General features: G+C 48.6%; 1 protein-coding gene across 1 annotated transcript; it reads right to left on the bottom strand.

The window, feature by feature from the left end:
- Positions 1–274: 274 nt before the first annotated feature.
- KRT77 (keratin 77) lies at positions 275–13,421 on the bottom strand. The gene is made up of 9 exons (XM_036299373.1): positions 12,807–13,421; positions 7,946–8,160; positions 6,696–6,756; positions 6,089–6,184; positions 5,003–5,167; positions 3,493–3,618; positions 3,156–3,376; positions 2,560–2,594; positions 275–1,901 (listed from the first exon to the last, which is right to left on the bottom strand). The coding sequence occupies exons 1-9, from the start codon at positions 13,419–13,421 to the stop codon at positions 1,591–1,593; spliced, it is 1,845 nt and encodes a 614-aa protein (XP_036155266.1). The 3' UTR covers positions 275–1,590.
- Positions 13,422–13,913: the final 492 nt, after the last annotated feature.

Genomic DNA, 13,913 nt, shown 5'->3' with positions numbered 1-13,913 from the left:
AGAAACTTGTTCATTCAACATTGCATTCTCAGTGCCTAGGCCACCGGCTGCCACACAGTAAGAGCTAAATAAATGCCTATTGAACAAATGTGTAGCTGACTTTTGAATGATCACTTTAAGGATTAAAAAGATTATGTCTGTAAGGTTTTGCAAGATGATGTGTTACTCGTGCAATAATAAATAATAAAAATAATAAACTTTACTTCCCAAATATGAATAATTTCAGAGACCTGCAGAAATTAAAGAAGAAATAATTCATCTCCTGACCAAAGAGTAGTTTGAGATCACAGAAAAGTTTATTGTAGAAACACCAGAAATGTCAAACCCTTCAAGGTACAACCTTCAACCAGAAAATGATGATGTCACAGCACTCCCCAAGTGATCCGCACTGAGCACATCAGATGCTCCAAGAGAATCATGAGCTTGGACATTGTGTTAGGACTTAGCAAGCAAGTGAAGGTGACTTCAGATCTTAGAAGTAAAGCCACTTTCCCTCTCTCAAGGCCCCTTAGTTGGTCAATACTTTCCCTTTTTTGTCCCCTTCACCACATCTCAAGCATCTTATGTTAAGGACCAAGATGAAGAGTCAATTCTCACACAGTGCTCAGTCACAAAGAACAGGAGGCAAAAAGGACTTTGCCATCTGGGAAAGAGCATTAAGCTACCTTGCAAATAAAGGGCAGCTTGCAGCCTGGTTCAGACTGAACTTCCCAAGACTCAAGTTGTATCCTCAAACTGCTCAAGGCCTGGGCACCTGGACATAGCAGAACTGGACTGCATGTGCCCAACCCATTGGACAATTCTCAGGAGGGCTGCTGTAGACCAGATTTCAGAAAGAGCCAGGCTTCCAAAGAATGGAGCTGTCAGGAGGGACAGGACAGAACAGAACTTGATTGCTTGTCCATCAACTCCTCCATTCATTGCTCACTACAGTCCTCCCTGTGGACAAAAACTCAGGCTCTCTGATATACTCTCACCTGGGACTGTTGGTCCAGGGGACAGTGCTTCTTAAGACAGAGATTCAGAATCAGACCCAGACATGGCATGGGTGTCTGATGCGGGCAGCCAATCCACATTCTCCATCAACACAGTAGTGTGAGGCTACAGACCAAGAAGTAGGAATTGGTCCCTGGCACAGAGGAGCCCCTTACCAAGCTTTGCCTTGTCCTCAGCCACTCATCCAAAGGCCTCATTTTGTGGGTCCCTGAGGGGTGGATTCTTGCCCCCAGAGCAGCCCAGATGCAGGAAAGGGAACCTGGGACTGAGGAACCTGGTGTGCCTGAGGTGGACTCTCCATTGTCAGCCTTGTCCATGCTCTTTACTCCCTGGCTAACCTAGGCCCTGGGCATCTGGGGACAGGAACAGGGCCCTCTAGGTGGAGTCTGAGTTGAGAATTTGACTGTCTGTGTTCTGACTGCCAGTTAGTTCCTGCCATAGAAAGATCGGCTGTTGGAGTTACCCACCTACTTCCCCATCTAGAGATGATTTTATTGGCAAAACTGCTGAGACCCATCAGGAAAAGGTAAGTAAGAGGGGATCAGAAGGGTGTGAGGAGGGGACAGGAGCTAAGGGTCCCAGAAACCTTCGTCCCTACTCCACAATGTGCTTGTGGGAGGTGTTGGTAGAAGTTTGGATGATCTGCAGTTTGGAGGAGCCGCCACTTCTGCCCCCAAACTTTCTGCCACTTTTGCTGCTCCCTCCATAGTTTCCTCCACTGCTGGCCCCATAACCACCTCCACTGCCCCCTTGGGAGCCCCCTCCATAGCCCCCTCCAGCACCCCCACGGGAGCTGTAGCCCCAGCTGCTGCTGCCACCGCCGCCTCCACCGCTGCTGTAACCTCCAGAGCCTCGACCACCGCCGCCTCCTGCGCCGCTGAGAGACACCTGGCTGCTCTGCACAGCTGTGAGGAGAGGGCAGCCCAGACAGGGGTCAGAAGGACTGGGCAGGGAGTCCCCACCTGCAGCCACCCCAGGGCAGCCTCCCACATCCTTCATCGCTGGCAGCATCTGACTTGCAGAAAGATACACTGGATAAAGGTATTCTCATTTTCAAAGTATTCTTCATGCTATAAAGGGAGGTGAGGGTGCCTTCTCACTATTGATATACTCTGAAGAGTTCTAAGCTGTGCTGATGATTAGGGATCATAAAAATTAAAGAAGAGCCGAAACCGGTTTGGCTCAGTGGATAGAGCGTCGGTCTGTGGACTGAAAGGTCCCAGGTTCGATTCCGGTCAAGGGCATGTACCTGGGTTGCGGGCACATCCCCAGTGGGAGATGTGCAGGAGGCAGCTGATCGATGTTTCTCTCTCATTGATGTTTCTAACTCTCTATCTCTCTCCCTTCCTCTCTGTAAAAAATCAATAAAATATATAAAAAAAAAATTAAAGAAGAGCTGAAATCATAATTTATTTCAAAGAATTTCTCCAGGTTTTGCAGTTGTTAGCTCATTTGTGTGGGACTGGAAACTAAAATACCCACTGCCAGTTCCCTGCTGGGCAACCTGCTGAGCCCTCCTCCCCTTAGCAACAACCAGCCCAGGCCCGGGGCTCTGCTACTTACAGATGCTCACGTGGCTCTGCAGCTCTCCTGACATCCTATAAAAACAAAGCACACATTAGCTGGACCTGCAAAGCCCAAAGGAAGGCATGCAGCAGCCTGGAGACAGCAGGAGCAGAGAGGGCCCATGGGGAGAGAGAGCTGTCCCAAGCCTTGTTATAGGAAAGGTGTGCACATGGGCAGTGAGGTCAGGGGGCCAATTGGGCCAGAAGGATTTTAAACATTTTCTTGAAGGCTTTTAGCATTGCAGGGTCACCACCTGGCTGCCGTGACTTGGCTTGGGATACAGAAACATTCTGCTTAGAGGCAGGAGAATGATGACAATGACGGGCCAAATCACACAGCCCCTGTTTCTGCCTTGAATGTTTCTGTTCACCCCTGGCTACCAACCTTTCCAGAAAAGCTGGAAATTGCTCTGGATAGGACTTCCAGTACTATATTTAATAACAGTGGTAAGAATGGGCACCTTTATCTTGCTCCTGATCTTAGAGGAAAAGCTTTCAGTTTTTTCCCAATCGAGTATGATTTTATCATAAATGGATGTCAGTCCCACTACTCCAGCAGTGCAACCTATGCTTTGGCCCCAAAAGATGGCCCACCTGCTCTCCTCGCACTCCAGCAGCCTGCGGTAGGTGGCTATCTCCACATCCAGGGACAGCTTGGCTCCTAGCAGTGCCTGGTAGTCACGTAGCAGCCGGGCCATATGCTCCTTGGACTGCTGCAGGGCCTCCTCCATGCCCTGCAGCTTCTGCGCTGCGTCCTGGAGGGCCTGATCTCCTTTCTCCTCTGCATCCGAAATGAGTGAGCGCATCTGATCATTCTGCTCGGGAGATGGTCAGAGATGAAGCAAGCAAAGGTTGAATTTCAGAAGCCTCATCAGCAGGGCATCATGGGAAGTGGTGTGTCTGGTCAGCCGACCCTGAACTCCCATCTCACCTGCTTCTTGAGGCTGCTGATCTCAGCTTGCAGCCGCTGGATGGTGCGGTTGAGGTCTGCAATCTCCATCCTGCTGTTCTTCAGATCATCTCCATGTCTTCCCACTGTCATCTGGAGCTCCTGGTACTGAGGGTCAAAGGCGGCATCACACTCAGCCTGCTGCTTACCATGAGTCCCTCCAGGAGAGAGTGGATCTGCCTTCCCAGCCCCTACCCAAATACGCTCTCCCCTGAAAAAGTTCCCAGATCTCACACACACACATGCACACACACACCAAGCCTCCCTCATTCCCACCAGTGTCTGGGCCAGCCCTACATCCCAGAGAGGCAATGATAGTTCCTGATACCCTTTTTACCTCCTTTTCCCCACATCTAAGCCTTTGCACTTGTCCTTACCCACACTGGAACCCACGTCACTTTTTCTACCCTGCCATATTTCCTCCTACCCTTTTCCAGAATGACTTCCCTAGCAGCCAGGCCCTCATTTCCTCAGGGGCCCTCGGCATGCTCCATGTTTATTTGCATTTTCCTCCCTATCTCCTTTTCCATGTCTACATGGTCCCAACAATAGGAACTCTACCCACAGGCCATGACTGTGAAGGAAGCAATGAGGAGGGTTGACTCAAGGGAATCTCTACATTCTGATGTTTTCACTGTTGGCTATCTATCTCCCTAGTCTGTTACTGAAATTCATGCCAGTCAGAATATCTGCCTGCAGGACAGTAGGACAGAGATCAGTGAGATTGGAGTTGGCCACAGGTAATCCATCCACAAAGCGGATCTCAAGTGCCAGTTGTTTAGAATTGAGTGACTAGCCTTTGACCCTTACCTACAGAGTCTTCACCCTCCAGAAAGGCCCAGGTCATGTTTATGTTAAAGAAGTAACCAAAGATGTGCCCAAAGACTTAAATACAGAGATGTTTATCTGAAAGAGAAGGTCTATTCTTAACATGGATACCACACTGCTATTAAAGATGATGTAGAATATGTAATATCACTGAAAGGCATGCAAAGTGATAAGCAAGAGAGAAAAGCACAAAACTATATTTTAAAAGACCTCATTATGAAAAAATAAAATATTATAATGATTGAGAGCATGGGCTGCTATAAAGCATATCTGAGTTTAATTAAGTCCTGTCTCTGCCACTTATCAGCCACAAGACTTTAGAGAAATTAGATAAATCTCCTATTCTATTATATGTAAAATAGGGATAATAAAACCCACACTTCATGGGGTTGTTGTAAGGAGTAAATGAAATAACATATACAAAGTACATAGTGCAGGGTCTGGCACACATGAGTTTTCAATAAATATTAGCTACAAGGAACTGGTAGAAAATATACTGACATATTAATAGTGGTAGAGGGAGATGAGTAATCTTTATCTGTAATTTTTAAGTTTTCTATAACAAACATGTTTGACGTTAGAAATAAGAGAAAGACAATACAGATTCCAGGAGGTATGTTTAGTTTTTTAGTCCCGAGCCCAGTAGTGGGGCAGCAGGGCTCACCTTGGTCTGATACAGCGCCTCAGCCTCCTCCTTGCTCTTCTGTGCGATCATCTCGTACTGGATCTGCACGGCTTCGATGATGCTGTCCAGATCCAGGGAGCGGTTATTGTCCATGGACACAATGACATTGGTTTCACTGATGTAGGTCTGCATCTGGGACAGCTCCTGAAGGCATGGACCACAGGCTGACTCCTTCTGTTGTCTGCCTGGGGCCTCATTTTCCCTTTTCTGCCCCCTCAAGGCTTTTTGGGAAAGCCAGAAGCCTGGGCCAGATGGGACATTCGGGGGGAAGTTCTTTAAATTGTTGTGCACTGAAAAGTACCTTACTAAACATAAAGGCACCCAGACCAGGGAGAAGAAAGAGCCTGAACTTAGAGGCTTGCAGTTGCCACCTGCCCATCATGCCACTCTTGTGCCCTGTATCTTTGCCTTACTCTGGCTTGGCCACCACCTTGAGCTGGGCCCTCTGACAGGCAGACTTGCTCCATGAAAGCACTGGGACTCTCAGAGACAGTAGAAAGAACTCCACTTGTGCAGCCACTCACACTAACTTTTGAGTCTGGACTCTACCATGACTAGCTGGGTAACCGAGCAGGTGATTTACTCTCTCAGTGCCTCAGTTGTCTCATTTGTATAATGGAAATATGCCAGCATCGGGCCCAGAGCAGTGCCCCCAAGTTAGACATGGGCGACCGTGGGACCAAGGGTGGTGAGAGCATATTATCCCTCACCACTGCTGTCTTCATCTTCATTCCCTTTAAGATCCACATGTCCTCTCCTATGGAGTTCTTTAACAGCCCCATTGACTTCCAGGACTGATAAAGATTATGCTGGGTTTTGCCCCTGACCGTCCCAGGTGTTAACCTTATTTCCCAGACAGAAGTAATGCCAACTTCACCTTCTCCTTCCTCGGGACTCTCCCTGCCTCCCATCTCCAGGGCACCCACCCAGGAATCCTGAGCACTAGGTTTAAGGAGTTGAGGTAACTGTTCCCTAGTGGACAACGTTTGGTTTCAGGCCTCTCCACTTTACAGCCCGTACGTCTTGTAAGATGTGAGAAAAGACAAAGGTTTCTTATGAACTCACCATCTCGAATATATGTTTCAGGAACTTGGCCTCTGCAACCAGAAGGTCCACCTTGGACTGTAGGTCTACTTTGTTTATATAAGCAGCATCCACATCCTGAACAGCAAGCAAAGACAGTCAGACTTTTTGCCCAGATGTTGCCTGCCACCACCTGGTTGGGTGGCCTGGGCAAGTGGCAGAGTTTCTCTGGGTATATTTCCTTGCCTACAAATGTCCTCACCCCACTCAAATAAGGGACCTGCAAACTCTGGCTTTCCTGTCCAGAAGGAAGTGTGACACCAAGCTCTTCATCTTGCTCAGTCACACACAACACCCTAGGTCCCTCCACAGGTCCCAGGGTCATACATAACTAACACTCAAAAGCTGTCAGTTAATTTAATTTCACTTTCTGGACCCTGGAGAGATTAAAGCCCAAGGATTCCTAAAGATCCATATTAACATCACTTTCAGACTTGGCCTTTCAGTGTAAGGGCCCTAGCATTTGGGCAACAAGCTGAACCCCAAGGTCACCCTGTCCATCCCTCGGTCATACAGCATCCACAGGAATTCTTCACCCTGCTCAGCCTCCCGGGCCTTCAGTCCCCCTCTGGGCACTCCCATCCCTCACCTTCTTTAGGATGACAAAGTCATTCTCATTGTTGGTCCTCCTGTTGATTTCTTCTTCATATCTGTGGGGGGAAGGTAAAAAACACACAGGCTGCAGGGGCTGACAGCTCCTTGAGAGTTCTCCTTGCAGGGAGAGGTTCGAAATTCCTTAAATTTGTACTGTCCTGGACTCTGACTTCCCCCTCAAGAGCCTGAAATTCTCACTGGCAAGCAGCTGGAGCTGCTCCTGGTTCTCCAGGTTAACAAAGGGAACAATGACCTAAGGTGGAAAACCCAGAGCCACATAGAACACTCCCAGCGTGTCCACATTTTGTTTGTAAGCTTGTCAATCTCAATCATTTTTTAATTGAGAACTTAAAGTAACCAATTTTACTAAATTTTTAAAGAGAAAAAGATTTCACCTATGATTCTGACCTCCACCTCCACCCCTGGCCCCCTTTAGTGGGAATGGGATCATTTCTCCCTTTTCAATTCACACACACTTGATGCTCTATTGGCCCCATGCAGTAAGCATGTCAAGGTGATGCTAAGAGCAGCACCCTGCACCCCAGCATGGGAGGGTAAGGCCTCTCAGTTATCTGCAGGGTGCAGGAGCAGCTGATGTAGAATTAGACAAGTCCTGTCACCCCTACCATTAGTATTAATAATAACTAATGCTAACTGCATACTCAGTAGGTGCAAGGACATCCTATGAACTTGTTAAGAATAACTTCATCCAAACTAGTAGATCTTAAAGTGTGGCCTCCAGTCTCTCAGCAGCATCATCCCTTGGAAATATTAGGAATCAAACACTTCAGCCCCATTCCAAACCTACCTGATGGATCTGATTTTAACAAGCTGATTCACACTAAAGTTTGAGAGCCACGATCTATCCCTCACAACAATCTAACAAGGAGGGTACTTACTATCCCCACTTTACTAATGTGAAAACTACAGGTATGAATAGATGAGCTTGCAGGCAGCCAGAAAGTGGCAAAGCCCACACCAGAACTAAGGCTTGTCGGGCTCCAACATCCATGGAGCTAGTCTTCCCCATCCCCACGCAATACAATTGAGGGCTGACTAGCAGTGCCAGGGCTACCATATTATGCAAACGGTGCCCAGCAGCTGTGCAATGCAGAGCCTGTGTGGCTGTGCAGAGTGGCCCTGCTCCCACCCCTTCCACAGGAACACTGAAGCAGAATGTGTTGCCCCATGAATCAGTTCCCTGCCGTGCTTCCCCCTGAGCGCTCCGCCCGCCTAGCGCCTCACTTGTTCTTGTAGGTCTCCACCACATCCTGCATGTTCATGACCTCCGAGTTCTGGCGCATCTGCTCTGCATTGAGGAAGTCCACCTGCCTCCGCAGCTCGCTGATGTAGTTCTCCAAGGCAGGCTCCAGGCTGAAGGGCTGAGTCGACGTGTTTAACTGCTGCAGCAGCTCCCATTTTGTTTGTAGCACCTGATTCTGCTGCTCCAGGAATCGCACCTAAAACAAGAGAGCTCCAAGTTCACCCCAGGTCATGGGTGTGAGAAACACCCCCATGGAGAGGAGGCTGGGCAGTCTCACAGCATGACCAGAACTCGGAGAATCAGGATGGCCCCTCCAGGGATAGAGAGCTTTCCTTTCTTTGGGACCAGGACACATGAGCACAGCGTGGTTGCTGATGGTTGGCCCATAGCTGTAAAACCAACGAGCCTAAAATGGACTATAAGCTAACTCTGGTGTTGAAGGTAAATCCCTCCAACTGAGCCCTTATGTCCTTTAACTACCTCCATTTACAGCAGTCACTGTCCCACTCAGTTGATCTGTACCAACACAAGGAAATAGTGATCTGGCACCTGAAACAATGGCACATCCCAGGCGCATTAATCTTTGTGGTTGATGCTTTAAGTGACTGAATGAAAGGGAAATAAGAAGAGGGAAGGAAAAATTTGGTTTAGAATATACCTGATTCCTGAGCCAACATGCCTAGGTGTCCCCACCACCTCCACTATCTGCCGGTATGGTTTTCAGGAAGGTCACCTCATTGAAATGCTTTTATAACCCGGACAGAATGTAAAAGTAAATGTTCTCATTTTTTTTTCATGTTGTGAAATGCATTCCAGAGCCCCAAAGTCAGGACTTGGGGGCTGTCTAGTGTTTGGAAACCACCCAGATTGCTATTTCCTTCATTCACACAGAGAATCAAAAGTGGACATTGTCCAATACTCTCAGCACCTCTTCCCAAAACTGTGGACACTAAGGTCAGGTTTAGGGTCCAGAGAGCTGGCTGGCTGTACAGACCAAGTACATGGGCCATCCTTTGCATGATAATAATCAACCCTCACCTTACCTCTGCCTGCTGCCCACAGATGGAGCCTCCCGTCCCATGTCTTAGGTAAAGACCATGGATGCCACTATGCTTTGATCGGGTGAGCACACACACTCTCTCTCCTGGATCCCATTGCTTGTGCTGTCAGAACCCTGAAGACCCCCCACACAATATGGCACTAAGGAGGGTGCCCAGCATCCCCCACCTGGAGACTGCCTATCGGAGGGTCCAGCCCTTGTTAACTCCCTTTGGGTTCTGACTCTAGGCCGGAAAATGTACACAGAGAACACTGTTTCTTGTGGCTCATTTATTTTTGACTTATGAAAGCAAGAGATAAGGCAAACTAGCTCTCACAGGTTTGTCAGCACAGCTCAAAACACGTGAGAAATTTCTGCCACCTGGCCTATTTTCACTCGGGCGGCACTCCCAGGGGGTGGAGAAATCTACTGAACACTTGTTCATAGCCCCGTGTTGTATTGTGGGGACCAAAAGAAAGAATCCTGTGGTCCCACAGGGAATCTCCACATCAAACAACGAGGGTGCAGTCAGACAACCCTGAGTGCTTTGGGATTAGCCCAAGGCTCCCTGGGTCAAAGAAATTGTGGTTCTCGTTAGGCCACACAAGCTGCAAAGGCAGAGGCTGACTTCAGGGAGTGCAATTTTAATGGAATTTAACTAGAAAAGTCAATGAAAGCCATTGTGAATTTTCCCCAGGCTCCCCAAAACACTCCTGGCTGTGTCCCCCATCAGCAATACTGAGGGAAAGCTCAGCTAACACAGATAAAATTTAGCATCATGCTGAGCTAACCTTCTTACTGGAAAAAGCGCATCCCACTCAACCTCTCATGCCCCTCTCCCTCCTGTTCATGGCACCCCAGCCACAGAGACCTCCTGGTGCCTCAGCAGCCCAGATCTCCCCAACTCTTTGCCTGGCTGACTCCTATTCACTCTTTAGGTCCCAACTAAAGTGGTCTCTCTCCTTTCTGCTTTCCCCCTCATCAACCTGTTTCTCCCCCATGACATCTATCATGATCTGCAGTCTTTTGGCGTTGGGTTGACATGGCCCTCTCTGCTAGCCTTGAGTCCCAGGAAGGCAGCCCCAGGTTTGCTTTGTTCTCCAGTGGACACAGGTGCTGAGACCATGGACACACAGTGCCCAACACAGAGAAAACGGTTTATAAGTATCACCAGCCAATGAAATGCTAAGGGCTTTGGAACTGCCTAGCATAGAGGATTCAAGGTCAGCTGAATAAAGAGAACTGGACTTCCCCCCTTTTCTTCCTGAGGCCCCTTTCAGTCATTGGCAAAAAAAAAAAAAAAAAAACACAAACAAAAAAAAACCAACCTTTGTCTCTATTCCTACTCTCTGATAGACAAGCCTGACACACGAAGGGCTGACTCCATTTTTCATTCAGCACAGATTTATTAAGCAATTATCATGTACCAGGCACTATTCTGGATTCTGGAGATTCAATAATAAACAAAACAGACAAAACCTCTGTTTTTCAGGAGTTTACATTCTATTCAGAGAGACAAGTGTAAAGAAATGCAAAATATACAGTGTGCCAAATGACTGCAGGGACTACAGGGATGGTGGATAGGGATGCTGGGATGAGGGTGCTATTTTAAATAGGGAGATCAGGGAAGGCCTTACTGAAACAGTGGCATTTGAGCTGAAACCTGAAGGAGGTGAGGGGGGAGGCCAGCCCACTCTTTGATGGAAAGAATTCCAAGCAGAGAAAATGGCAAGGGGAAAGGCCCTGAGGTAGGACCATGCTTGGGGCACTGGAGACTGCAAGAAGCAATAGTGTGCTGGTAAGCAAGAGGAAAGCTGGAGAAGAGGCAGGGAAGGGGTGCAGGGCCACTGCGGACAGTGAGTTTGTACCCTGGGGAGCTAAATTCCAGGCCTCACTCTGTTACTAAAACTTGCAGCTTGAAAGCTATTCCATTTTTGTGGTGGCAAAGTTGCCTAATTCTCACAAATGCAAGCCAGAGGTTAGCAGCAGCTGTGGGTTGGAGGGCCAGATTATACAGGATCTTCTAGGATCTTGGCTTTTATTCTAAATGAGGCAAGAAGCCAATAGAGGGTTTAAGTGGAGGAGTGATGTGATATTTTTAAGAATAGGTCTCCTGTGGTGCTAAGAATAGACTGGATTGCCCAGCTGGCATGGCTCAGTGGTTGAGTGTGAACCCATGAACCAGGAGGTCACCATTTAATTCTCTGTCAGGGCACATGCCTGAGTTGAGGGCTCGATCCCCAGTGAGCAGGGTGCAGGAGGCAGCCAATCAATGATTCTCTCTCATCATTCATGTTTCTATCTCTTTCTCCCTCTCCCTTCCTCTCTAAAATAATTAAAATGTATTTAAAAAAAAGAATAGGCCAAAAAAAAAAAGAATAGGCTGGAAAGGGTTAAGGGTGAAAGCAGGAAACTAGTGTCAGAAGTCACTGCAGTAGAAGCCTTCTCCCTTCCTGCCAGGTCAGAGCCTTCCTGGGTGAGAACTCTCTCTTCATGGTCATCATAGGCCATGCCCTTGGGGAAGAACAAGAAGCCATACTTTCCTGAATCTTGGCCTCTGGGCACAGCCCCACACTGCAAAACTGAACAGGTGTCCTATTAGTGGCAGGAACCACAATTAAATGAGTCTCAGGAGATCAGCTGCCAGCAGCCCATGGTCATTTCACTGACCCTCTTCCCCAGCCTGCTCTTGTTCCTGCCCCTCCCTTGGTCTAGCCTTGACCTCCCAGTAGTGTCTCCTTCATTTGTCACCTCCTTGCTCCAGTCAAGCCCTCCCAGTCCCTGCCTATGCCTGAGGTATGATGATATTCAACCAAATTTCCCATCCAAGGTGATCAGAAGTAGCCAGAAGCACTTTGATAGCACTCTGTTGAGACTATATCTAGGCCTCAACACTCTTACCCCACCTCCCCTGGCTCACACACTCTGTCCCACCCCCAGCATTTACCCAGATATTAGAGGCCAGGTATGCAACCCAAAACTGGACCTTGGCCATGGCACCTCTGCTGTCAGATCACAGGTCAAGCTCTGGCCTCAACACAGAACTCCTGTGGGGACTGAAGGAAAGACCCTGAGAATCCAGAATAGTTTGTACTCCAGGGTGCTTTCCACTACATCCACAAGGGCAAAAAACCTTCTGGGGATCCTACAGTAGCCACCGTGCCTCCACCTCTAGACAAACGGAAATGCTGGAGCAAGGTGTTCACCATGGGTTTAATCAGGAAACTGGGGAAGGGGAGGTCTTCAAAAGCTTCATCTGGCTCATTCTTGGCCCTTGATGACCTAAAATGAGGAACTCAGACAGAATTCTATTTAGTATCCTGTTGACTTTAGCCCCCAGTGATACCTGCCAGGGCATTCACCTAGGCTCTGTCATGGCTCCTTGAGGACAAGGAGTCACCCTGTGGCACATTGTCTGGGATATAATAGATGCTTTGTAAATGTTTATGGGCTGGATGAATAGATGGATGGATGGATGGATGGATGGATGGATGGATGGATGGATAGTGAATAATCATGAATGAGAATGCGATTGCTATACCATGTATTTTGTCTATTGGGAGTTTTCACACCTCTTATCTGCTTTTCTGCCAAAAAGAAAGATAGAGACAAATTCCCTCATTAAGTCAAACTGAGGCCTAAATGAGGTAACTGCTTCCTTAAGGTCCCAGGACATACACATCTGGAAGCGGTTGTCACCACCAAACCAAGACAGCACAATGTGGTGAGGGACAGCAGGGCACAAGGCCCTCTCAGTCATATGGTTGGGGCCCAGAGGCTCTGCCTGCCCCTGAGACACTCACCTTGTCAATGAAGGAGGCAAACTTGTTGTTGAGAACCTTGATCTGCTCCCGCTCCTGGGTCTTGACCCTATGAATTTCAGGGTCCACTTCCAGGTCAAGAGGCTGTAGCAGGCTCTGGTTAATGCTCACCGGTTGGATGCCCCCCAGGGGACAAGAGGCACCAAAGCCCCCAAGCCTAAAACTGCTACCTCCAAAACCACCTCCAAAACCACCACCCCCAAAGGCACCACCTCCAAACCCACCACCTCCAGAGCCACGACCCCCAAAACCACCAAAAGTGCCACCTCCCAAACCACCGCCTCCAGAGCCACCACCACCAAAGCTCCTGGCCCCTCCAAATCCCCCGCCCACTCCCCCACCCTGGCGGAAACCACTGGAGCTTCTCTCCACTAGGTTAACCGAGATGCTTTTACTGCCACCCAGATTGTAGAGGCTCTGAGAGCCAAACCCCCCTCCATGGCTTCCATACCCACCACCACCGCCACACCTCCCTCCGGCCTGACACACAGAGCCCACAGCCAACCTGCCACCACCAGAGCCTGCAGAAGAGCCAAGGCTGTAAACTCGCTTGCTCCTTGAGCTAAACGCCGACTGAGAGCTAAACTGGCGGCTCATGGTTGCTGGTGCATCCAGGCAAGCAGACAAGAGCAAAGGCCCAGCTGGAAGGAGGCAGAGACCAGGGTGGAAAGGAGTGTAACTCCTTTGCAGGAGACCTGGCTCACTCTCTATATATACACACAGGCATGGACTGGGTGGGGCACTTTTCAAATCCTGGGAGGAGAATATTTATGTTCAGTTTGCCTGCCAGCACCATCTGTTTCAAACCTCATACCTGTGAGTTGCAGAAATTGCTGTAGACAAACTTCCCCAACTTGATCATTTATCATTCATCTCTTGCCATTTGAGATCAGACTGCAGTAATCTCTCACGATCAAGTTGCTGGAAACTCCTCTACAAGTTTCCCCCAAATTATTAGTTCATGTCTTCCTAAGAAACTCCACCACTGAGATGTTTGTTTGGGGGGGAGGGGTGCCAGGGAGATCTGAGGCAAAGCTAGGGCTTGTCTAGATGCCTAGGGACCACAGCTGGGACAAGGGTGGAGTTATG

The sequence above is a fragment of the Myotis myotis genome, unplaced genomic scaffold (genome assembly GCF_014108235.1).
Source record: "Myotis myotis isolate mMyoMyo1 unplaced genomic scaffold, mMyoMyo1.p scaffold_m19_p_3, whole genome shotgun sequence".
NCBI lineage: Eukaryota > Metazoa > Chordata > Mammalia > Chiroptera > Vespertilionidae > Myotis > Myotis myotis.
Note: the sequence above shows the minus strand (reverse complement) of the source record. Positions and strands in the feature narration are given on the sequence as shown.